Source organism: Euwallacea similis, chromosome 8 (assembly GCF_039881205.1).
Source record: "Euwallacea similis isolate ESF13 chromosome 8, ESF131.1, whole genome shotgun sequence".
NCBI lineage: Eukaryota > Metazoa > Arthropoda > Insecta > Coleoptera > Curculionidae > Euwallacea > Euwallacea similis.
The window spans coordinates 5,063,386-5,088,160 of record NC_089616.1 but is presented as its reverse complement, the minus strand read 5'-3'; the positions used below and the strand labels follow the sequence as shown (position 1 = coordinate 5,088,160).

At 35.2% G+C, this 24,775-nt stretch overlaps 2 protein-coding genes across 3 annotated transcripts in view; both read right to left on the bottom strand.

Annotated features, from left to right (window-relative positions):
• Nucleotides 1-24,671, bottom strand: LOC136410309 (receptor-type tyrosine-protein phosphatase H-like). Of its 2 annotated transcripts, XM_066392402.1 has the most exons (16): nt 24,169-24,671; nt 23,486-23,758; nt 23,139-23,429; nt 22,178-22,519; nt 20,375-20,707; nt 20,014-20,322; nt 19,247-19,540; nt 18,936-19,193; nt 18,617-18,884; nt 2,301-2,387; nt 1,804-2,033; nt 1,676-1,755; nt 1,359-1,619; nt 1,020-1,304; nt 905-965; nt 1-269 (listed from the first exon to the last, which is right to left on the bottom strand). In XM_066392402.1, exons 1-16 carry the CDS (start codon nt 24,275-24,277, stop codon nt 184-186), a joined length of 3,567 nt encoding a protein of 1,188 aa, XP_066248499.1. In that variant the 5' UTR covers nt 24,278-24,671; the 3' UTR covers nt 1-183. The 2 variants fall into 2 exon arrangements, with proteins under 2 accessions (XP_066248499.1, XP_066248500.1); XM_066392403.1 differs by lacking the exon at nt 2,301-2,387 and having other exon boundaries at nt 3-269.
• Nucleotides 21,971-24,775, bottom strand: part of LOC136410314 (neutral alpha-glucosidase C-like) — a 98,323-nt gene continuing 95,518 nt past the window's right edge. Inside the window, exon 15 of the mRNA XM_066392411.1 lies at nt 21,971-21,981. The gene's annotated coding sequence lies outside the window, so the exon portion shown is untranslated. The remainder of the gene's footprint in view (nt 21,982-24,775) is intronic.

Genomic DNA, 24,775 nt, shown 5'->3' with positions numbered 1-24,775 from the left:
TTTAGAGCCTCTGGATGTGGGTACTTAAATGTATATGGGAAATTAAAGGTTTTGAAAACGTTCAATAATGTCATTTTAAAAATATCAGTCATAACATCGGTCATTAAGTCTAAGGCGAATTGTCTCTAAAATATCAACTGTTTCATTGAATGTCTCTTGAATAGAGCACTGGACAGGTGTGTTTTATAAAGCGCTCTCAACTATTGTATTTTTCCCTAAAGAAGCTGGGGGCAATTTCACATTTTGATATACATGTTCTGAGTCTTCATCTGCAATTCAATAGAAGTAGGTAAATATATAGGGTGTTTAACAATAGTAAGTAAAAAATTAAGAGGGTAAATCTGTGGGTGATTTTAAGAAAAAAGTTCCGATAAACGTGAGTCCGTTTTCGCTTTCTGCCTGCAATAGAGGGTGATAAAAAAATGAAAGAAAATGCAAATACATAATTGTATTTGATTTTTTCTCTTGTAATGATTAATGTTATAAAATATATTCTAGACCTTTTTTTACAGAAACATGGAGCATTCAGAAAATAATTTTTATATAAAAAAAAACAATTGCGAATTATATTTTTCGTTTAAAATGTTCAGGATCACATCGCTGGGGATACCCCTGCTGAAATTAAAAACATTGTTTTTTTTAAATAATATGTCTCTACACCTATTTTACGCTCCTCAATTTTAATCAAAATATTTAATGTCGGAACGGAACTTATTAAAAGAAAACTAATAAAATTTTTTTTTGTTACTCTGTATTTCCGACAAGACGCGAAAACAAATCCATATTTATATGAACTTTTTTTTGTAAAATCGCCCACAGATCCACCCCCTGATTTTTTTTTACACACTATTGCGAAACACCCTGTATATCTAATTTTTTCTACATATGTATTATGGCAACCTACCATCCCCAATAGGATTCTCTAAAATGCTTCTCAGGAGCTGATAAATATACATATACTGCTTCTGCAAAGAAACGCAATATGCAGTGGCTTTACGCCTCAGTTTTCTATGTCTTACCGTAGTCTGCACCATGTTTTTGCGCTGCTTCCTCAGCTCTAATACTGTATTAAATACATCTACATTCCCCCCTTCCTTCAAGGCTTGTGTTAAAATATCCAGGGCGATGATTGTTCCAGTCCTTCCGACTCCGGCACTGCAGTGCACCACTGCCATTCCACCTTCGTGAGACCAGCGCATTCTCATTTTGTGGCAAAATAACAGCAAACTGTCGTTGTTCTGGGGTATCCCGAAATCTGGCCATTCCAGGAACTGCATATGAGTTACTGTAAGTTGTCTCAAGTCCTATAAAACTCTCCTTAATTACTTTCCTCCGGATTTTACGGACTTTTTGCCTACCTTCCGCACTTGTAAAGTGCGCACACAGTAAATTTCAAAATCAATCTCCACAGTACATCTCACTTCAAAGTCGTCTCCGAATATCATGGATTCATGGTTGTTTGGGAAGTATTTGAAGCACTTTTCCTTCCCACTTTCGATGAATCGAGCCACCATTACGATTATGGTCACGTTCTCTTGGAAAACCATTTTCCAGAACTCGCACGCAGTGTCCGGCAGTGGGCCTTGGGTTGCTATGTATTCGCTGTTCCCAGAAAAACCCTGAAAGGATCATTGTTGACCTTACACTCATGAAAATGAGTGAAACTGCTCGTCACCTTAATGTATGATGCATTAATGTAGTCCGAACTAATTTCATCGTCCTCATCATTGGTCAGTTTTACTCTAGTATGGTCAACTGAAAGTACAGCGTCATTTTTTAAAAATTCCCATAATACAGACTTACAAGGCAATATATTCGTAAACCTATTCTTCCTCTTGTTTTCGGGGGAAAGTGCATAATCACTCTTGAGATCTAGATACACTTTCTTACTTTTATCGTCTAGTTCCTCCCACTGTTTTTCCAGAAAATCGGGGTTTTTTTCCAAATAATCGCAATATTCAATAAAGTTATCTTTAGAGATTTCCGTTAAAGGTTTCTCACTGAACAGGTGGTTCTGGCGCTTGACGAGTTTGCTAAAATTGAGGGAAATGGAAGTGGAGGGTTGAAAGTAATGTTGATGAAAGCGATATGCAAGCAAAAGCGAGTTAGAGTGATTTTTATGGTGCAAGATATTGATAAGTGTCTAGAAGTGTTGTGTGCAGTTGTTGATTTTTTTTATGTGCCTTGAGTGAATACCAAAACCCATAAGGAAGTATTATGCCAGCTCTCATGCATAAATAACTGTTAAAGGCGTTCTTAAATTAAGTTAGTTTAAGTTTAATTAATAGACAAAAGCTTACATAAATGGATCGCGGTCACTATCACCTTTCGGTTTTTCGTGTTCACCTCGATAATGCTGATTATGAATATGGCCTTTTATGAAACCGCTAAAATACAAAGTAAATTAATGCTAAACTTGTTTTTTCAAAGCTCGAATAATGTTTAAGTCTGATGATACACAATGTTGTACATACAGTGTGGCTCAAAAAATGCCCTTAATTTAAATACAGTGGGAGACCTTCTCCTTGCATTCATAGTGTCTCCTCCAGGATAGTGTGTTTAGAAGTCAATACAGGTTTAAAGGTGACGGACAACGGGAAACTTCCCCATAGTGGGGAAAATGGTCCGTTTGGTCTTAATCGAAAAGCCAAAGAAAACGAAGTGCGCAGCGACTACGTACAGAGCCATATGCCGTAGTTTACTGGGTACTACGTTGGTCTAACGGTGTCCCTCCGATCACTGAGGTAAAGCGACATCAAGCGTGGTCAGCAAATGAATGGGTGACCGGAGGTGAAGCACGATCTACAGCATCACCACAAAAAGAAGCAGCCCTCAGGCAAAAAAAACACGTCAGAAAAAACCATAAAAAGGTAGGTCAAAATGAAATAATCTAGCAGAAGACCAGCAAAAAAAGTCTTCTCCAACACTGAGGATATATTCCTCAGGGCTAGTTCCGAGTCGGACAAGGGTTCTTTCAATTCCAAGATTTTTCGTGGGTAGGCGCTTCGGTGAATCCCACACTACGCAGCCACAAAAAAATATCAGGCCGGGTGTCTTTAGAAGATTTTTCTTATGATAAAAAAATCCATATGCCTTTATAGATTCAGCAAAAAAGCTTTTTGAACTCTTGGTGGGACAGAGGCTACTGAACAAATTGGAGAAAAGAAGCCTGATCTCAGAGCTTCAGTACGGTTTTAAGAAGGGGAAGCTCACAGTGGGCGCCTTGCAGGGCCGGCCTTGACAAATCTAGCGTTGTGGACGAAATTTTGACTCACCGCCACGTTACCTCCAAAAAAAACCGTCGCCCAACCTCATCCACCCAAAAGGCTGACACTGCTTCTGAAGTAATGCTCACGTGGCCCCAGCAGGAATTATTGAGTGAAGAGTGGGAAGGAGTTTAGTTGGTCAGCAATCCCAAAAGGAAATTAAGCCAATGCTATATGGACACGCAAGAATGCTTTATGCCAGGCCCATAGGTCTCAAAATTTACGCTCTGTAAGTAATATAGATATTCAATTCAGCTGAGCGTAAGTTCAGTGGTCACTTTGAGCCACACTGGACACAAGGACTTTGAAGGCGAAATTAGAGACATTGTAACAGAAATTCATTCCCATTATGCTTATTCGTGGATCGATGACTAAGAATGTATCAGGTGGTACATTATACCGTGCGGCTCTAAACTTAACCCCCCTTTTCGCCACACCCGTTTACTTTTTAGCAAATTGCAATTTTTGAAAATTAAAATGATCAAAAATTATTATCTTTGACGTTTGTTTATTTTTCTAAATGTTGCTTACGTCACTGGTAAAGTAAAATGGCCGATTTTAAAAAATTGAAACATGGGCCAAGTGATATCTTAAATTAAAGGTATTTTTAAATTATATTTAATGCTGCAATGCCATTTAAAATCAATCGATTAGTTTAAAAAAAAGAGCTATAAATAAGAAAAAATAAATTTAAGAAATGCAATATAAATTCAGTTTCATAGTACATAAATAATTTTAAAAAAACTTGTTTGTTGATAGGAAATTAATGAAAATAAATATTCTACATGGGCATTATTCTGACAAAAATGTAATCTATCAACAAATTTCTGTTTTGCATTAATGAACGTTTATTAATAGATCTGCAAATTTCTATAATTCGACATCGCAATTCTGTTAAGTTCTCTGGTGGTGTAACAAAAACCTTTGATTTAATGTGGCCCCATAAAAAAAGTTCAAGGGTGTCAAATTAGAAGATCTTTTTCTTTTAATGCACGCATAATTAATGAATTATTACCGTTTTTGAACACTACTTGACTTGATTTTTTTTACTTTCCACAATAGGTTTTAAAAAAACTATTCTTATTGCACTAAAGAACTAATTTATGAAGATCAGACTTGCAAATGCTCACAGACAATTATGAAGAGTAATGAAGTTTCAATGGGTAAGGGCGATTTTATCTTGTGGTCCTAATGGACTCCACTTCTCCCTCGCGCCAGGGATCTTTACACGGGGCCATACAAGGGGATAAGATGGGATGAAGTGGAGATGGCCCCATGACGATACAGATGGCTACAAAACTTTTGATATTTTATAAAGATAACCGAAGACTGATTTGTATTGCCTTTATACAATATATATTTTTTCCTATTTATAGCTCTTTTTTTGAAAACTAATTGATTGATTTTAAATCGTATTACGCCTTTAAATGTAGTTTTGAATTACCTTTAACTTGAGTTATCACTTGACCCATGTTTAAATTTTTGAAAATCGGCCATTTTGGCCTACCGTTGACGTAAGCAACATTTAGCAAAAAAAACAAAAGATAATATTTTTTGTTCTATTTAATGCTGCTTTTGAGTTTCTTTTTAATAATAATTTGTTAAAAGGAGTCTGCCGAAGGTGCAGATAAAACGTGCTTAGCGCGAACATTTAGTTTTTGTTTTTTTTTCTTTCTTTTTGCCACCTGATCTTTATGATCGACAAGAATTTTATGAATTCATACAGTGACAGTCAAAAAGGACCTTAATATACGGGGTCCTTCGGAAAAGAAGGATGTACCCCGGGAATTCGCAAGGGTCTGAATCGGATAGAATCTCCCAGGGGGAAGAATGTATAAGACCGAAAATTAAAAAAAAAGAGATAAGAAGCTCAAATGTGGCCCTACCATACCAACACCAACATAACAAAGCAAAAGACCAGCATGGAATAAATCGGAAATCTCAATGAACACACAACCAAGATACTTTAGCATCAATCTCATTAACAGCAACAACAACAGCAGGTATGTCATCCATTCAACTAACATATTCGCACACGTTCATTGGGTTCGCCTCAACCACCACCTCTAGAATTCAATTTGCTCTTAAATGGGAGAAATTTAACGAAGATAACAGGGCTACTATTATTAAATAAGAAAATAATTTCCTAGTAAGAACCAACCATGAGACCAAAACCTCTCAAATCTTCCGAACTCTCAACAAGGAATGGTAACATCCGTCGAACTACATCTTAATGGCAATACCACGATAGCATAACAAACCAATACAAGCCATAGAATATCACCTTCCTACTCAGCAGTAGCTAGGGGTGTCGACTTGAAGATCTTAGATACGTTTCTGAAACATCTAGAAAAACTAAAAATCAGATTCTGTGAGAGAATAATTTCAAGACAAAGAAGTGCACCAGCACTCACGGTAAGACTGATTATAACGGCTCTATCGACATATGAGAAATTAATTAATGAACGTATTGTGCACCTTCTGTGACGATCATTTAGACTTGTCGAGAGCAAACCACCTGTGCCTGTCCCGGCTCCATGGGGCCGCTGCAGCCTATTTAACCATCGGACCGGTGCTGCGAGGAACCTATAAAATGTAATCGATGTCGGGGTTCACATTCAACTCACACATGATCAAACAAGCCAAGAGGTTTAGATATCTCATAATAATAAATAATAAAGAAAATGCTCTCCAGCAAGGAGATCTGGAGCCGCTGCAGCAATGCCATACTCGACATGGTGAAAAAGAAGGTGCAGATCGCTTAATCCTGCGGAACGCGGAAAAAAGTGAAACATTTGCAAGTTTTTTAATTGAGCATTTCATTAAAATTAGTTTCTTTAAATGGAAAAAGTTAGGGACATTAGAAGGGAAATAACATATTACATTCCTGCCACCGTTTAATCTTGTCACTCGGTACAGCACAAAAATAGCCACTTTTTCTTGCTAAACATACCACCTCAAAACAAGACACAAATGACCGTTTTAACACAGAATCACACACAGAACAGTAAACAATGATCCAATTTTAAATTAAAACAACACATAAACAGGCATCGTAATTTCCTCTCGTTATCCCTAATACTTTCTCAGGGTCCTACATCAGGCAGGATTGAAATAAAACCGTTTTTAAGTAAGTTCAGGAAAACTCGCAAAAAGAAGCCACACGACAAACTGTGAAGAATTTACGTGCTTAAGAACCAGATCAAATAACACCGAAGCCCTTATCGATTCCGAAGCTATATCCCTCAAGGATAGTCCCGGGTCGGCGAGGGTTCTCTAAACAAACGAGGTTTTTAGTGGGTAGATACTCTAGTAGAGAATCCTATACTACCCGGTCTCCGCAACATCTAACCGGGTGTCTTTGGATGATTTTCCTCGAAAAAAAAAATCCAAGAAGTTTGAAATGAATGATTACGAGGCAAAAGTCAAAAACTATTTCTCGCAATGATAGGAGGGACGAGGGCCAGATTTTTCTGCTACTTTTAACTCATTATTGCGTAACCGACAAGGAAGGAAACCGACGAAAAAAGAATCGTCCAGAAGGGCAGAAGAACGCCATGTCGGCGGCGCAAATCAAACCAAAGATCCGGAGGGAGTCTTCGACTCACCTCCTCTAAGAAGCGTAAAAGGGCTTAGAGAAATGGCAGAGTAAAAAGCGACGATCCCGCTTGACTTTGTTATCTGATACCAAAAACAAAAAGTGCGATCGAGGACTTCGAGCAGAGGCTCGAAATCTTCTGCAAACCCGGGTTTTTTTAGTGGGTAAAACCCCACACAGGCTGGTAGTACCGACTTCAGTATCGTCTTACCGACAAGATTTTTATTCCCCCCCCGGAAAAAAAGGTCCACATTCTACGAACTCGTGTAAGTCTCCCCTTTCAATGAAGTGTGCCGTCTACAATGCAAACCAAGCAGCTTGGAGCAAAAGATGCCCGAAGAGACCGCCTACCTCAATAGATGGTATTTGAAATGTAAAAATTAAATGCCTTAACAAGAGGACGGTCGACGGGTCAAAAACGATAAAAGAAGGAAGCAGAATTCACTTGACTTATCGACACACGACTACATAATACATAAATATAAGCAACAAATCAATGAATCAAACAATACCAATAGGGGAGGACCTCTTAAAAACACACACAAACGATTTGTCGAAGACTTAAGCATTGACACAGCATTGACGGCGGTAATTTTCTTTGGTACCCATATACAGTCTGTCTCAGATAAGGATGGACAGCATAGAGACCTCGGAAAGGGCAATAAATACAAAATTGCTTAAATTAAGAAGGTTGCGCCATTTAAAGCAAATTAATAATCTGTTTCTATACTGGCTAAATTCCGAATGGTTACGAAGATATCCGAAAAAAACGAACTTGACGATTCTCGTTTTTTGCTAATAAGTCTTGTACGTTTACAGTTAGAGAAATGAAAGTTTTACGTTATTAAAACACTTTTTTGAGAACTTCGTAGCATTGTCGTCGGTTTGCTGTTAGATTGTCGGTTTTCTTGTTAAATTCTTATTTTCGGAGATAAATTGTTAAACTTTTGATTTTCATATAAACACAATATCGCATATTTACATTTTTAAAATTGCCATAAAATTCCCTTTTCAGCCATGTATTACACGTGGTATTCTTTTCAGAAACTCCGTGAGTTATAGCCATTAAAACATTTTGATAAGTTGACTATGATTTTGATTTGTAGCAACGGCACACAACAATATTTCCAAAAATATTTTAAAGTTGTAAAACCTTAAACTTCTTTGACGTATGCATAATTATATTTACTTTATTCCGTATTCCTGAAATCAGCGTAAACTAAACATTAATTCAATTAAATTATGTTTTTAATAACAACAATACGGCTAAAATTCGATCGAATAGAAGTTTAAAATTATAACAAATGTTTAAATAAACCATGATTATTGCCCAAACATAAATATGCCCTTTTCACCGTTTTCATAGCATTTGTTTATTTATTGTATAACATTGCTATGAATCAAAATCATAGTCGACTTATCAAAAATATTTTAATAGCTATAACTTGTACACTTTCTAAGAAATACCAAATATAATACATGGCTGAAAAGAAAATTTTATGACAATTTTAAAAATGTAAATATGCGATAATGCGCCTATATGAAAATCAAAAGTTTAACAATTTATCTCAGAAAGTGAGAACTTGACAAAAAATCTGGCAATGCTGCTCAGAAGTTCTCTTAAGTGTCTTAAGAAAAGTATAAGAAGTGTCTTGATGTAAAACTTTAATTTCTTTAACTGTAATCGTATAAGAGTTATTTGCAAAAGACGATAACAGCAAAATTGTTTTTTTTTTCGGGTATCTTCGTAACCATTCGGAATTTAGCCGGTATAAAAACAGATTATTAATTTGTTTTAAATTGTGCAACTTTATTCTAATTTAAGCAATTTGGAGTCTATTGCCCTTTCCGAGTTCCCCATGCTGTTCATCCTTATCTCTGACAGACTGTAAACATATACTTTGCGGCTCTAAATTGACCCCTCTCCCCTAAATTTTTAATAAATTAATTTTCTTAAATTTAAAAGCAGCATTAAATAGGACAAAAAATATTATTTTTTAACGCTTGTGTATTTTTTAAATACTACTTACGTCACCGGTAGCGCAAAATTACCGATTTTTAAAAATTAAAAGATCGGTCAAGTGACGCTTCAAATTAAAAAATCTTTCAAAACTACTTTCAATAGTGTATTGCGATTCCAAATCGATCAATTAGTTTTTGAGAAAAACAACTATAAATTTGGTAAAAAATGTTCACAGAAACACAGAAATTCAAACTAAGTTAAATAGTATGTAAACAATGAAAAATGTTTGTTTATAAAAAATTGGTTTGTTTTCCATTTTGTGTTTACAGACAATCTTTGGTTAAAAAAAAATAAATGAAAATAAATAAAGACTGGTTATGACTACAAAATCGAAAACTAACTACTTTCCTATAAACAAACATTTTTCATTGTTTACGTACTATTTAACTTAGTTTGAATTGCATTTTTTACCAAATTTATAGCTTTTTTTTCAAAAACTAATTGATCGATTTTGAATCGCAATACACTATTGAAAGTAGTTTTGAAAGATTTTTTAATTTGAAGCGTCACTTGACCGATCTTTTAATTTTTAAAAATCGGTAATTTTGCGCTACCGGTGACATAATCAACATTTAAAAAAATGAAAAAATATCAAAAAATAATATTTTTCCTTCTATTTAATGCCACTTTTGAATTTTGTAAAAATGATAATTTGCTAAAAAGATAACGGCGGTGGACAACTTAGAGCTGCACGGCATACTAATGATAGACATGCTCGCTCCTAAGAAAAACTCCCAGACAGAACCCCAAGATCAACTAAAGCAAACTATAACAAGGGTAGAACATTCACTCTAAAATTACTTTACGTTAATATTAACAAACACAATAAAAAAACAACTAATATACAACTACATTCAACGCTGCGACACTAACGACTGCATATTCGTCAAAACTAAACCTAAATTGGGACAAATATCTAAATGCAGAACATGACACTTTACAGGGTGAGTCAGAGTTAAATCGCCGTCCGTAAATTATGCATAGGGAATTTGATTTTAAGTAAGAAAGTTCTAATAGCTCTTCAAAGATGACCATCGGAAATTTCTTTTTGCTTTGTGTTTCTAAAACCATTTAAGATAAATGTATGAATTTGTGTGCAAAAATTAAACTGAATCAAGTGGTTGTTTCAAAGTTAAAATTAAAAAATATATATTAATCAGAGGCGTTCGTTCAGGGGTTATGTGGAGTTTAATAATACTTTTATTTTAATTTTCAAAATATTCTGTTCATTTTTTTATGTTTCATCAAAAAAGAATTCTTTCAGTCAAAGATAATTGGGCACAATTTCGATTACAAGCTGGTTTGAGGAAACACACAGTTTTGAGAACAACAAATTTATTAGCAAAAAATTAGAAAAAAAAGAGAAGAAAGTGCGTCGTCAAATAGCTAATTTTCAAAAATTCATAAAAACTCAGTTTAATCTCGATTACAAGCTGTTTTGTGCAAAAATAGGAGGCTTGGACAACAATTGAGGGTTTGTTTGTGTCGAAGTTTGACATCTTTTCACATGTCAATTTATTAACTAAAATTTTAGTGCATTTTAGACTGCAAAATGATGCCAAATATTTACAATACAGGTGAATACGCGAATATTGTGTTTGTTTACGTGTGCTGTGACGATAATGCACGTGTTGCAGTAGCTGAATATGCCCGTAAATTTCCTCAAAGAAAATTGCCTGACATCATTATTTTTCAACGCTTTTCAACGTCTTAGTGAATCAAGATCAACTGTATCGCAATCACGAAAAGATGGGATTTTCGCATCCCTTCAAAATGATAGAAGAACTCAAAATATCTTAGACCATTTCGATGAAATGCCTTCTAGTAGCACGCGGAGATATTCTTTGCAATTAAGATATTCGCAGAACACTGAATAGAACTATAAAAGCAAATGGTCGTCACGCATATCATTTGTAGAAAGATCATAACTTGCTATCTGAAAACTTGCCACAAAGAAAAGAATTTTCAGAGTGGTTCTTGGGACAAATAAGAAATAATGCTTTTTACTCTCGGAGGATGATTTCGACTGAAAAGGCAACTTTTATCCGTGCTGGTGTCGTTAATCAACATAATGCTCATATGTAGCGGCACGAAAATTCTCATGCTATAAAAGACACCCATTTTCAAAATCAATTTTCATGCAACGTTTGGATAGGATTATGCGATGATTCACTCATTGATCCATATTTTCTGCCCCCACGGCTAAATGGTCCGGCTTTTCTTTTTTTTACAAAATGATTTTGAAGCAGTCTTAGATGACGTGCCTTTATTTAATAGAGCAAACAAATGGTTTCAGTTATATGGATGTCTTGCTCATTATACTCTACTAGTCTAACAATAGCTGCACCATAATTTTCCGAAAAGATTAATCGCTTGCAGTCAAGACTTCTCCCGTCCTTGGCCTGCGCGCTCTCCACATTTAACCCCCTTGGATTTTTTTGTATGGGGTATAATAAAGAGCAAGGTTTATGCTGAGTCCATTAACAATGAAGCTACTCTCCGGGAAAGGATTGTTCAAGTAGCCCAAGAAATCACACAAGGCAGAGTGCCGTGCGAATGCACCATCTGTCGTCCATAGGTGCAAACTTTGCATTGAAAATGATGGCGACCGTTTTGAGTAATTTTTATGAATTTTTGAAAATTAGCTATTTGACGACGCACTTTCTTCTCTTTTTTTTCTAATTTTTTGCTAATAAATTTGTTGTTCTCAAAACTGTGTGTTTCCTCAAACCAGCTTGTAATCGAAATTGTGCCCAATTATCTTTGACTGAAAGAATTCTTTTTTGATGAAACATAAAAAAATGAACAGAATATTTTGAAAATTAAAATAAAAGTATTATTAAACTCCACATAACTCCTGAACGAACGCCTCTGATTAATATATATTTTTTAATTTTAACTTTGAAACAACCACTTGATTCAGTTTAATTTTTGCACACATTCATACATTTATCTTAAATTGTTTTAGAAACAGAAAGAAAAAATTAGTCCGGCGGTCATTTTTGAAAGGCTCTAGTGTTCTTAGCAAGCATTTACAGATACATTTTTATTAAAACTTTCTTGTTTAAAATCAAATTCCCTACGTATGGTGGTTTAACACTAACGTACTCTATGTATGCAAACATGGCAATATCACAAACAACGTAAGAGGGGGTGCAATGATGATGCTTAAACCGGCAATGAAATTAGGTAAAGCAAATCCCCTTTCAATTAATAACCCTTCCAAATGAATGTCTACACTTTACCATTCCTTTTATGGATGACAAAATTCACATCTTTCTGGTATACAGGGTAATTTAAATGCGCTGCTCGCTACTGGAATCTCGAAAATCATGAGAGATACGAGGTCGCTTAAATTAAGGCAAAACTGCGCATTTTCAAATTTTGTTTAAAGCCATTTTAAAATTTGGAAAATTACGATACTTCCAAAGATAAACGAAAAAACCGAAATTTCCACAATTTTTTTACGTTATTTGAGGAGATTTTTCGAAATGAATTTCACTTCCTCATGAGCATTTTTGGTCCTTTATGAGATGACGTCATTAGATTTTACATACGACGTTTCGAAATTTGGGAACCACCATTAAGTTAATTTTTTTAAATACGGACCTAAATTTTTTATTGCACTTTTGGAAACCTTTGATTTTCTAAATTAAATCATGTGTCACACTTGTAATAAATTTTAACTAATGGTGCAAAATACATTTTTAATAAATAAAATAATGAAACCTTCTCTCCTGATATTTTTAAGAGTTCGCCACTCTATGAGGCACAAAGTTGAATCTTGCATCTTAGCAAAAGGACATTTTCAGCAGTTCCTATAGTTTTGTTTTTATTTAGATTGGCTTAATTTTTCTGTTACTTCACTAATTTTATACATATAATTCATTGTTAAGAAATGCTTCAGATTTTCTCTTGCTTTTTTTACTCCTTCCTTTACATGCATTGGTAGCTATTTATGCAAACTTTTCGTAAGTGACAAAAGACAAGAGAATAATTCAAGATATCAAAAAGTCAAAGAAATGAAGAAGGAATCTAAATGTGAAATTAGAATTTATGCGGGGTGTTTAAAAAAAAAGTTAAGAAGCAAAAAATTGCACGTGACCCAAGAAAACATAAGACCCTGTATATGGAAACCAACGATTTTGACACTTTCTTGTAGAGGCTCTTACAAAAATATGAGGATACGAAATTTCATTAAGTTATCTTTAGCCATGCGAAAGAAAAGAGCAAAACAATTTTTAAAAATTTAGCATTGTCACCCTGTATATCAAAAAATTGTGCATTTTTGACCATGGGCATATTAGTATTTTTTTTTATTTTACCGAGTACTACCATGAAATATCTGCATGATGATCTGTTACACCCTGTATACACTCACACTCCAACATTGAACCTAATATTCAAACTAAAGCATGTCTCTACAAATGTACTATTTTTATCGGAGACTTCAACTTTAATAGTCCTCAAGCTTAATGGGAACAAAACAATACAATTAAATGAATTTTTTTAAATATCCGACTTTATAAGACAACACAGACTACAGACATTCCTGATGCCAGAGAACTAAGATTCAACACCAGACGTTTTACTACATACAAGGAATCTTAAAAATATCATAAATAACATGAGTTTGACCAACAAACTTGGGTCAGACCATCTCGCAATAACATTTAACATTGACTTGCAATTGACTCAAGCAATGGCCCCTATAAATCCTATCTCTAACAAAAAGAATTGGAAGAAAACCGTCACAGACAGAGACCACATATACAGGGTACTTAAAAAAGTTGATACAGAACTTAACAAGGTGAAGGTGGAGACATAAAAGTTTCTATAAACATTGGTGCGACGGAGCATCGTTACTGAGATATAGCTCTCCAAAGGGGTACTATGATTTAGATATTTTTTAAAATAACTTTTTTTCTGATTGAAATAATGGAATGAATATTGTAGATAATAATCGTACCATAAGGATCTTTAACTATTATAAGTTTCATCAAAATCAATTATAAATAAAGGTTCCTAACTACCATTAACAGAAATTTTTCGATTTTTTTAAATTCTTTTAAATTATCAAATAAATAATATTATTTTTTAATGAATTAGACTTTTTTAAAGAAAAAAATTCCCTGCTTTTTTTCGAATTATACATAGTTTACTCACAAATAATATTTTTTTTAATAACGTATGACTCAGAACAGTAACATTTTTTAACATTGTCACATAATAGCCATCTTTTGTAGTGGCATTTTACTATAGTGATTGTCACTTTCATATTTTTAATAAATATTTCATAACTATATTCACGGTTACTAAAAGCATGATGGCCCACAGTTGTAAAAAAATCGAATGTAAAGCAAAGTTAAGCACAAAGATCACAACTAAAAAACCAAAAAAACGTAAGAATTTGAATGATAGGAAAGTGACAATCATTATATTGAAAGCGTCACTGTAAAAGACACTTACTATGTGAAAATGTTGCTGTTCTGAGCAATATATTATTTTAAAAATAATTATTTCTGACTAAACTATTCAAAATTCGAAAGAAAAATCTAGAATTTTTTTCTTCAAAAAAATACAATTCATTAAAAAAATTCTTTATTTGATAATTCAAACAAATGAAAAGAAATTCGAAAAATTTCTGTTAATGGTAGTTAGAAACTTTTATTTGTAATCGATTTTGATGAAACTTATGATAGTTAAAGATCCTTATGGTACGACTATTACCTACAATTTTCATTCCATTATTTTAATCAGAAAAAAGTTGTTTTAAAAAATATCCAAATGATAAGAGCCCTTTAGAGGACCATATCCCCATTACGGTGCTCCGTTAGATTAATGTTTATAGGAGCTTTTTTTACTATTTTTCGCTCTACTTTCATCTCCTTAAATTTTGCACCCAACTTTTCTAAATACCCTGTATAACTATATACTATCACAGACACAGCCAATATCGATCGAAAATCTGCAACAACAGATTTTATCGTCCATAGAGACATTTTCTCCACAACTAAGGGAAACTTTTTACTAGCACTCGCTATCTACATTTATATTGAAAATAATCAAATAAAAAAGATACGCAGACTTTGTGCACACACAAGGGACAACACCCTTGAAAGGACACTTAATAACTTCAACAGAAACATAAAGACAATGATATATCAATACCGACAAGAGAAATGGTTGAAGGCATACCAAGAGATTTAAAAGGATAAAGGGAAAATACTCTGGCAGAAAATTAAAAAATTATCGTGGTACAAAAAAGCGCGCACAATGAGTACTGTTAAAGAAGAAGGGCCAAAGTCGTATTCAGACGAAGAAAAAGCTGTTTCGCTAGAAACTTCCAAAGAACTTTTGTAACCTCAACAAACTCCAACTTTGGCAACTCAAATTGGGATCTGGTGAACAACTAGCATGACAACTACTTTAATAACTCAAGGGACTATGCTCATGAATTAATAACAAATATTAATTAATTAAATAACATGAAACACTAGCACACCTTAAAAACGTAACTTCCGGAAAAGAGAAAATAAAGAGTGCAATACTCAAGAACCTGACACTACAAACGCATGATCTTACTCTGAAGCAACTTAATGGGACTGCATTACAGTCAACTTAGTGCGAAAATCGTGGAAGAAAGGAATAATAATGTCAATTCCAATAAAGGAAAGGGATAAGACACAAACAAAAAATTATAGGCCGACTACCCTATTCCCTGTAGTAAGCAGACTATTTGAACACCCTTTAAAAACAGACTACAGAAACTAATTGGCAAACATGCCCCAAAATATCGATTTGGTTTCAAGTCGAAGCATTCTGCTATTCACCCATTATCTATTCTAAATAACAGTATACACACCTTAATGGTGGAAGAACAAATGGTCTATTTATGGACATTAATAAAGCTTTTGTCAACTCGGCGCAAGGGACTATTGTACAGGGTGTCCCATTTTTGATGGAATTATTCAGAAATCCCGTTTAGAAATAAAGATGCTTAAAAATGGTTTGCTCAATACTGTGCTATTTTTCGAAAAATAATTCATGATGTAAACGATTTTTCCATAGGTCTCTCTTTCTGTGATACAAAGTGAAATTGAAATTGTTGCATTTTGGGGCCCCTTTTGTAACTTTTCTATTTAAAAGAATTTTGTTATTTTGAAAATGGATTCTCATAATTTTTTTTTACGTAGAATTCAGTAGTGATGTAAATTTTCTTATTCCTCTAACCATTTTTGAGATACAAACACATTTTTTTTAATGGAACACCTTGTATTCATTTAATCTATTGTGTTCCCCTTTGAAGCGCTTTTCAGCAACATGTGATGATATGATTGGAGGCATTCAGAAATGCACGCAAAATTATAAATTTAGTATTGAAACAGACATCATTTTTTCGTACGCCACGACAAAATAAATTCTTTAGGTAAAATATCGCTTATTTTAAAAGTCTTCCAATTCCCTAAAGAACCGTTTGAAAATGTTGTTATTTTTATTTAAATTTAGTAAAAAAATAGGGCTTTCCGTGAAATTATTAAAAAATGAAAGAAACGAACAAGAAAAATCGCCCTACATCAACTTAGGAGATAATTTTTTCATGGCTTTCTTATTATTATTATTTATCACAGTGTGTAGATGTTTTATTACTGGGAACCGTATTAATTTTAGTAAAAGAGCGATATTGAGAAATACTCAAAACAGTGCAGTTGAGTTAGTGTAAATATGGTTTATTCTTTGGAAGGTAGGACTGAAATTTTTTTTTTGTATGGAGTGCGACACCACTATGTCAGAGCAACAGCCAGGATTCAATCAGAATTTAAGTCACTAGAACGTTAAGAGTTTGGTTGATAAATTCACAAACACTGGACCAATGTGAAATGAACAAATAACCGAATTTTGCACGATGGCATTCAAATTGAAGCTGTTTGCAACCGAACTTACCAGCTCTTTACGAAAGATTTCTTCAGCAACTGGGTTATATAACAGCTCAGTTCGTAAGGTATTGAACATGCACAAGTTTCACCTTTACAAGCTTCAAATTCACCAACAGCTTACAGAAGATGATCTTGATAGGGGAATCCAATTTTATGAAGAAATGAGTCAACGTATTGATGAAACTACTAATTTAGTCAAAAATATTTGCTTCAGTGGTGAGAGTTCTTTTTCTTTGAGTGGGAAAATTAACTGATATGACTGTCGTTTTTGAAATGATACAAATCCCCCATCGGTTTCTAGAAGGACATACTCAATGACCGCAAAAATTTAATGTTTGGGCGGGAGTTCTTAGGAATGCAATTATCAGGCCAATATTTATTGATAGCAATTTAAATGGACAACACTACTTTGGTTTGCTTCAGTATTTGATCAATGCTTTAATCGCCGATGCTCTGGAGAATGAGTTTGACGGGAATGGACACCCAATGTTGGATAGGGATTTATTACATTTCCAACAGGACGGTGTATCTCCACATTATGTTTTACCACTTAAACAATTTCATGACAATAATTTTTCTGATAGCTTGATTGGTAAAAGAGGTACCATCGAGTGGCCCGCTAGATTTCCCGACTTTACACCTCTCGACTTCTTCTTCTGGGGACACCTTAAAAGCGTGGTTTGCGCTTCTGTACAGGATCTTCAAGTATTACGTCGCAAAATCGTAGAAGCTTGTCGTAACATTCCACAACAGATGTTTGAAGAAATGCGGCGAGAGTTTGAAGACCGTTTGTATTATTGCACGGAAAATGTATTTCGAACATCTCTTGAAAAAGTAAAAATTATTAAAACATTTTATTAAAAATACCAACACTTTGGCACGGTTACTTAGAGAATTGGAAGACCTTTAAGATGATGTGTCATTTGAACAATGTTCCCAATTTAAAAAAATGAAGGGATTGCCATCCCTGCGATATTGTCGACCGGAGGTGAGAACTTTTTTCATTCTTCGTGTTCCCCTTCTTTTCTAAGGTCGACGTGTCTCAACATGTTTAACTTTAGTTTATATTTCTACAAATCTGGGGAGTAGCAAGTTTTTAAAAATACACTCGGTATAAGAACAAGGCAATCGGCATGTTAACAGCAACAAAAACACGCAAAAACATGTAAAGCGATCTGTAGACTGCTATTACACTATGGGTTCATACTAAGGACGAAGCCTACAGAAAGAGCGAATCGAGGCATACAGACCACAGAACACAGCGCATTAACACTAATATCAAAAATAAGAAACCCTAATAAACCAACACACAATTCATCAAATAAAATGCTATACGAAAGCACAAATCGGATGAGGATGACAAAAATAATAGCGAATTAAAGGACAAAATGGGACAACATCCTTCACAATTGGATCACCCTGACCCCTCTCTGCTTAACAAGGCAAACGAGACAATCCCGTTTTTTTTCCCAACATCCATCCTACTGGAACACTTCCAACCACAAGTATTGTAAATACTATACAGTACAGAATATGTATAAACGCAATTGTAAATAGTGCATTCGCGTAATTTACCATATTGTAAATCACATAGGATGTTAAAAGGGCAGAAACACTAAAAGGTCGATAGCCTGTTTCTTTGATTCCTCGATTGATTTCTGGATAGATTAATTTTTTTAGATAAATGGCATTGCTATAATTATTTGGTAAAAAGTTAATCGATGGGGGGAGGGGGGTCAATTTAGAGCCGCACAGTATACAGATATTCAGACGAAACTGTTTAAATACCTACTTAAAATAGCCCTTTCTCCACATAACGAACCCGAAAAATCCAATGGAGACGAAGAAGAAAATCCCAATTGTGAGCCCTAAAATAAGAGCCAGCTTGCTCAAGGGAGCGGTAACTATAGTTACCGGCATTAAATTTCTGTAAAAATTAGAGTTGAACACTCTGATGAACAGGAAATAGGTTTTTCCAGGTGACAAGGGCCTGTTGCAATATACATCGTCTTCTTGGCAGGATTCGTTTTTACCAATCACCCATTCAGTAGAATTAGAATCTTAAACAGGTTATTATTGAAGTAAGTGCATACAAAAATGGGTAATTTTACTTGCAAACGGGTCCCAGAACATGGGGGTTGCTTGGTAATACACAGTAACATTCTCATCAACACTTAAAGCAGGCCATTTCCAGTTGTCCCATTGATTGTAAAATCCTCCAGTAACGTTTTCACTAGAAATTATGATCGCCATATAGAGAATGTCCCCTCGGTTGCTTTCAAAATCCTCCTTTTTCAAAACCACCGTGGCGTCTGTTGTGGTGGTGTTTATCTCAATTGAGGATAAAGTGCTATCATTGAACGTTGGTACTGTTGAGATAGAGCGATAAATTTGCGTTAAAAGACAGTAAAAATAACCGCACCTCCGGCTGAAGAACTGAAAGTCACAGACTTAGTGACGAAAAATTCGGTGTTTTTAACAGTGATTGAGAACTCATATGAATTTGCAGGTTGAAGCTGGAAAGTGTAAGTGATGTTCGTGTACTCTGCTATCTCTTCTTCCTGTTTAAAATTGCTGCTCTCGAAAACATAAGAGTAAGCTTGAAATTGCCCATTAAAGCAACCAGGCTGGATGGTTATCTCACTGGTAACATTGTACTCCTTCTCGTTTATTGTGTTGTTTTGAATGATGCAGGAAACGTTTATCAACTCTGGAGCTAACGAGGAAATATACAGGGTAAACCTTAAGTAGGAGTTTGGCTTTTAACACAACATAGACCTCAAGAAACCAAGCAAAATCTTTATGTAACATTTTTTCGAAATGTCAAGAACAACCGAAGTGTGAGTGTATGAAAGTTTTAATAAATAGCAAAACCTTTAAATATAATATTATTCACTCCGAGGTTACAAAAGGTGTTCGAAATTGATCATTTCAGTCGTAAATACCAAACTTTTCAAACAACTCCACTGATAAAAATCACATAGATTTAGGTCTGATGATCTCGCGGACCATCTTATGATTCCATAGCGACCTATCCGCCTGTTAGGAAATTAATTATTTAAACCCCTGTACTTCGCATCTAAAGTGAAATGAAGTACCGTCGTGTAAAATTCATGTGAATTGTCTAGTATTTAAAATTTACCCTGTATATAAAGTCTATGGCGGAAAATATCGTTATTATACTCTTACCAGACACGAGGGATGTTATGGATAGCACTGAATAGTTTCCAGTGCCTACTGAAGTCACTGCAGCAACCGAAAAACTGTAAATAGCCCCTGGAATTAGGTTTTCCGGCAAAGACCATAAAATATCAGTCACAGCTTCGCTGTAATTTTGACCAACACTCGTGCAGTATTTAGTTTTATTCCAATTGTTGAGCCCCATGTAGCTCAATTTCACCTCGTAACCGGTGACAATTCCAGGATTGTTAGTTGGTGTCTTCCAGGTCACATTGCCATTGCCAGTTATGTAAGAATTTATCTGGGGGGCATTTGGGTCTGTAAAAGCCGTTTCAAACGTTTTTGAAAATATGTAAAGTGGTTCGCTTACAGTTATCCCCAGTTTCAAATGCTACATTAGAGCTGATGCCCTCAATAGCTTCCTCAGAATCATTGATAGCATAAATTGTTACGTTGTAGTTTGAGGCTGATAAAAGGTCCGGAAAAATATGGCTTAAATTCGATTTAACTGAGACATTGAACTGGGAAGTCTCGTGGATTTTTGAATTATAGCTATAGGTTCCATTGAGCTCAATTACGAAATGTGTTACAGGTCCATTTGTATTGCACGGCATTTCCCAAGATATCGTTACGTTTCTGTGGATGTTTAGAGCCTCGCATCTTTCATTAAGGGTTGTGGTAACATTTCTTGGAGAATCAGATGCTGAAAGTTTAAGTCTTATTTCTGTTGTGAGGAGTTTTCTCAGATATTCGGCCTCAAAAATCTGGAAGGGGCAACGTCGCAACCGTTGCTTATCAGCGCTCTGATAATATATAACAGTGGCGTTACTGCCCAACTAGCAAATTTTGTCTTATGTATAAATAGTTTTATCCCGGGTGTATTGTTAAAAACTTACCACCCTCTCCCCTCCCCGGATTTTTAGAAGTGTAAATTAAAGATAAAAATGCTGACACCTCAGTTTTAGGATTAAATTATCAAAAAAACAACGAACAAGAATGGGCACTTAACGTTGGATGGGGATTTATTACATTTCCAACAGGACGATGCATCTCCACATTATGTTTTACCAATTAGAGAATTTCTTGACAATAATTTTCCTGATAGCTCGATTGGCAGAAGAGCTATCATCGAGTGGCCAACTAGATCTCCCGACTTTAACCTTCTCGACTTTTTCTTCTGGGGATACCTTAAAAGCGTGATTTACACAACTTCTGTACAGGATCTTAAAATATTACGTAAAAAAATTGTAGAAGCTTGTCATAACATTCCACAATAAATGTTTGAAAAAATGAAACTAAGTTTTTGTTTGTTTGATGTTTGAGAAATTGAAGCATTCTTGCGTGGAAAATAATGGAATGCATTTCAAACATCTCTAGGACAATTAAGAATTTTTAAAAAAGGTGAATCAAAAAATTGAAATTTTAGCACGGTTGTTTAGAGAATTCAAAGACCCTTAAAAAGCTGTGTCACTTGACCTATATTGCCTATTTGAAAAAAACGAAGAGGGTGCCACTTCTGCGATATTGTCAATCGGGGGTAAGAACTTTTTTATTCTTCCTTTTCCCCCCTCTATTCTAAAATCGATGTGTCTAAGCATTTTTATTTTTTCTTTACAATTCTAGAAATCTGGGGAGTGATATACTTTTAAAAATACACCCGATATACAGGATGTTCCAAATAAAATGAATCTTAAGGGGATTATGGAATGGTAAAAGATACAAGGTGACTCAAATGAGAAAAAAAAATTTACATTTTTGTACCTGTTCAGAAAATGTTCTAAAATTAAAAATAGGTACAGGAATTGTCAAAATATGAGCGAAAAATTGAAAACTGAAATCTTTTAAAAAAACCCTACGTTGATAAATCTCAAAAATTTCTTTATAAAGTATTGCAGATTCAGCTTTACTCGTCTCAGCCTTTCTCAAAATAAAATCGACAATTTTGCTGTATTTTACACACTTCTATTCGCCGTCTTACACAATATACTCGGTAGCGAAACACGTTTTTTTTTTTTATTTAAAATAGGTAAAACGGCAAAAATTCTCAGAAAGCAAAAATATTTTCCCCCACTTTCCTAACACATAAAATGCCAATTGAGCGGTGATTCACCAAAACGACGCTGCCGGATATACATATAATTTTGCATTCCAACTGATTTGTAACAAAACGTACCTGCATTCCAAGAGGAAAAATTCGTAGCTTTCGATTCCTCTCCGTCTCCCGCAGTGGAACTTGCCCTCATCACCACAGAATAATTAAAATTTGGCAAAATCTCATCGTATGAGAAACTAAATGATAGTAGCTTTGTTTGATTGATAAAGTCCTTCCATTCAGCCTCGGGTAGAGGCTCACAACCCTCACCCAAAAAATGGCTCTCGCTGGTTTTATTGTGTCTGTATATGGTGAAATTATACCCTAGAATTGTTGTCGGATATTTTTCTGGCAGTTCCCAAGTTAAATTGAAATTCTTGGCTCCACTTTGGGTAATGGATACGTTCTGAGGGGCCGTTGGAGCTGGAATATATGCATGTAGATTATACGTTTTTTCATAATCTAATATACTGCGTAACATAGAAAAGAGAACACCCCGTAAAAATGGTTTGATTTAAATGATTTTTGGTACGCATGTTTCTCATACTAACAAAATTGATTTTAACAAATTCGATGGTTAAATCCCGAGAAAAACTTAATAACATGTCGGTCCTCTGCGCTGTGTTTTGTTCTCCTGAACATGTCTAGGCATCGATTTAACAAGGTGATCGATGTCCTCTGAGGGATCTCATTCCAAGTTATCTGTACGGTATTACAGAACGCTACTCAAATATCCCAGATATGTTCGATTGGTGATAGGTCTGGAGATCGGGCTGGCCAAGGTAACAATTTGATTTCATTTTCTTGGAAGCAATCCATAGTAACCTGAGCCATGTGTGGGCGTGCATTATTTTGTTAAAAAACTCAAGTCCAGAGGTTTCTGAGATAGGGCAGAAGATCCTGCTGCAAGACTTCTTGAATGTACCGCGAAGCGGTCATATCGTCTCTGATGAAAACTGAAGGTGACCTGCTGTCATGAACAATCAAACCATTTTTACTTTGTGTTCTATTTTCTACATCACGCACTATAGTATGGACCTACGAATTTCTAGAGTTGTGAAGTTCGCTTTCCACAAAAATGCCTGATTATCAGTTTCATTGAAATTGCATGAATACGTTGTAAATTCGGACAGTCCGTCCATGAGCAAACTTTTATTATCTGGCACTGATAATGTATAGTTCGTGTGATTATTCACCCAGGGAAAGGTGTCTGAGGAAATACAATTCACTTCAATGCTAGAACTGGTACACAGATCTTCGTTACCCAACACCACGTATAAATTGATGCTCGTTGGTTTTATTTCTATATTTGTTAGATTTGTTATTACTGGATCTGGAAATTGTAAATAAAAGCAGAAATTTTGCAGTAACGAACTAAAGAGTAATTACTTGTAGTACACTGAACTTCGGGAGTCGAAGTAACTGTGGTGATACTATCATCCTTATTGATAATCGTATCCCGAACGAATTGTCTAGTGATAGTACTGGGCGAGGTAGTAGCACCATGCATTTTGGAAGCCTCAGTAAACTGTTCAATCGGAACTGTGTCTAACGAGACAATCTTGAGCTTTGTGGTGAACGCCAAGGTCGTCTCTCCATTTAGCGCGTCCGCGCTAGTAGTGGCCGGTTCGGAGTTAGCAGTTTGATTCATTCCATTTATACCTAAGAAAGTTCATCTTTACATCTGCAATTACTGCAAGCAGTCAGTACTAATCTCGATATACCAGCAAAAATCAAGATGACTATGATTATGATAGCGCTAATCCATCACTTAATTCTGCATCCAACTCTAATGTGATCGATCAGGCTGAGGTCATTAATCGATGATTTGCCGTTCGGACTTAATGGTAAATTGAAGTTTTGAGGGGTAGGAGTTGATTGAGAACCTGAATCGGTTGGAAAACGACTGGATCTTTGCTCAGGAGCAGTACCGGCCGTTGTGGCGGGAAGGGGGGGGGGGGAATACTTTCCTGGTTGTTGGATTTTCTTAAGGGTAGAGGGGCGGTAATTAAAAATTTCGCCCAGGGCGCCAAACTTGCTAAGGCCGGCTCTGCTCAGAGCAATAAGCTTACCAGCGATGGCCTCATATTTGCTGATTTTATTCGTAAACGAAGTTTCGGCACTAACAAACACTAAAAACAAAACGAGATGCCCTAAACGACAACTAATAAACGTTTCCATATTAAATTTCCCCTGCTGGTGAACGTACGTGCGCCCCGGTAGACTCCTTTGGTCTTTAGTACCGGACGCGTTTATCAATTTGTCGATGCAAAACTATCGCATAGCACAACACAACCGCACAAATTAAACCTTTAAGTTGTGCCTAAACACTTTGTCTTTCCTCCATTTCACATGGTTTTGCGTTAATTTCGGTTTACCCACTTACTGATTAATGCTTCAATGAATTATAACACTCCTATCTTATCAGACCATTTAATATTTGCAGATATAAATATTTATCGTTTCAAAACTTTGGGCGGTGACTCAGCCTGATGAGGCCCCAAAAGCCGGGAGATGATCTGCGTTAAGAACAATAACACTAATGACCGAAAACATTCATTGTGTGATAAAGCGAATGAATTTGTTGTATAATGATAGAGATAAGGCATTATCTCTCTCACAAGGATCGAATTACATTGTGTATGGCGAACGTTCAACTCGCTGCTATGCACATGTTGC

What these genes read in the sequence shown, in the direction of transcription:
- LOC136410309 (XM_066392402.1), bottom strand. Translation starts at nt 24,277, where the DNA reads ATGGAAACGTTTATTAGTTGTCGTTTAGGGCATCTCGTTTTGTTTTTA. An exon ending in ATTTGAAACTGGGGATAACT is followed by an intron (nt 20,323 to 20,374) that starts GTAAGCGAACCA and finishes CGGCTTTTACAG; the next exon opens with ACCCAAATGCCCCCCAGATA. An exon ending in AGAGAATCCTATTGGGGATG is followed by an intron (nt 270 to 904) that starts GTAGGTTGCCAT and finishes ATTGAATTGCAG; the next exon opens with ATGAAGACTCAGAACATGTA.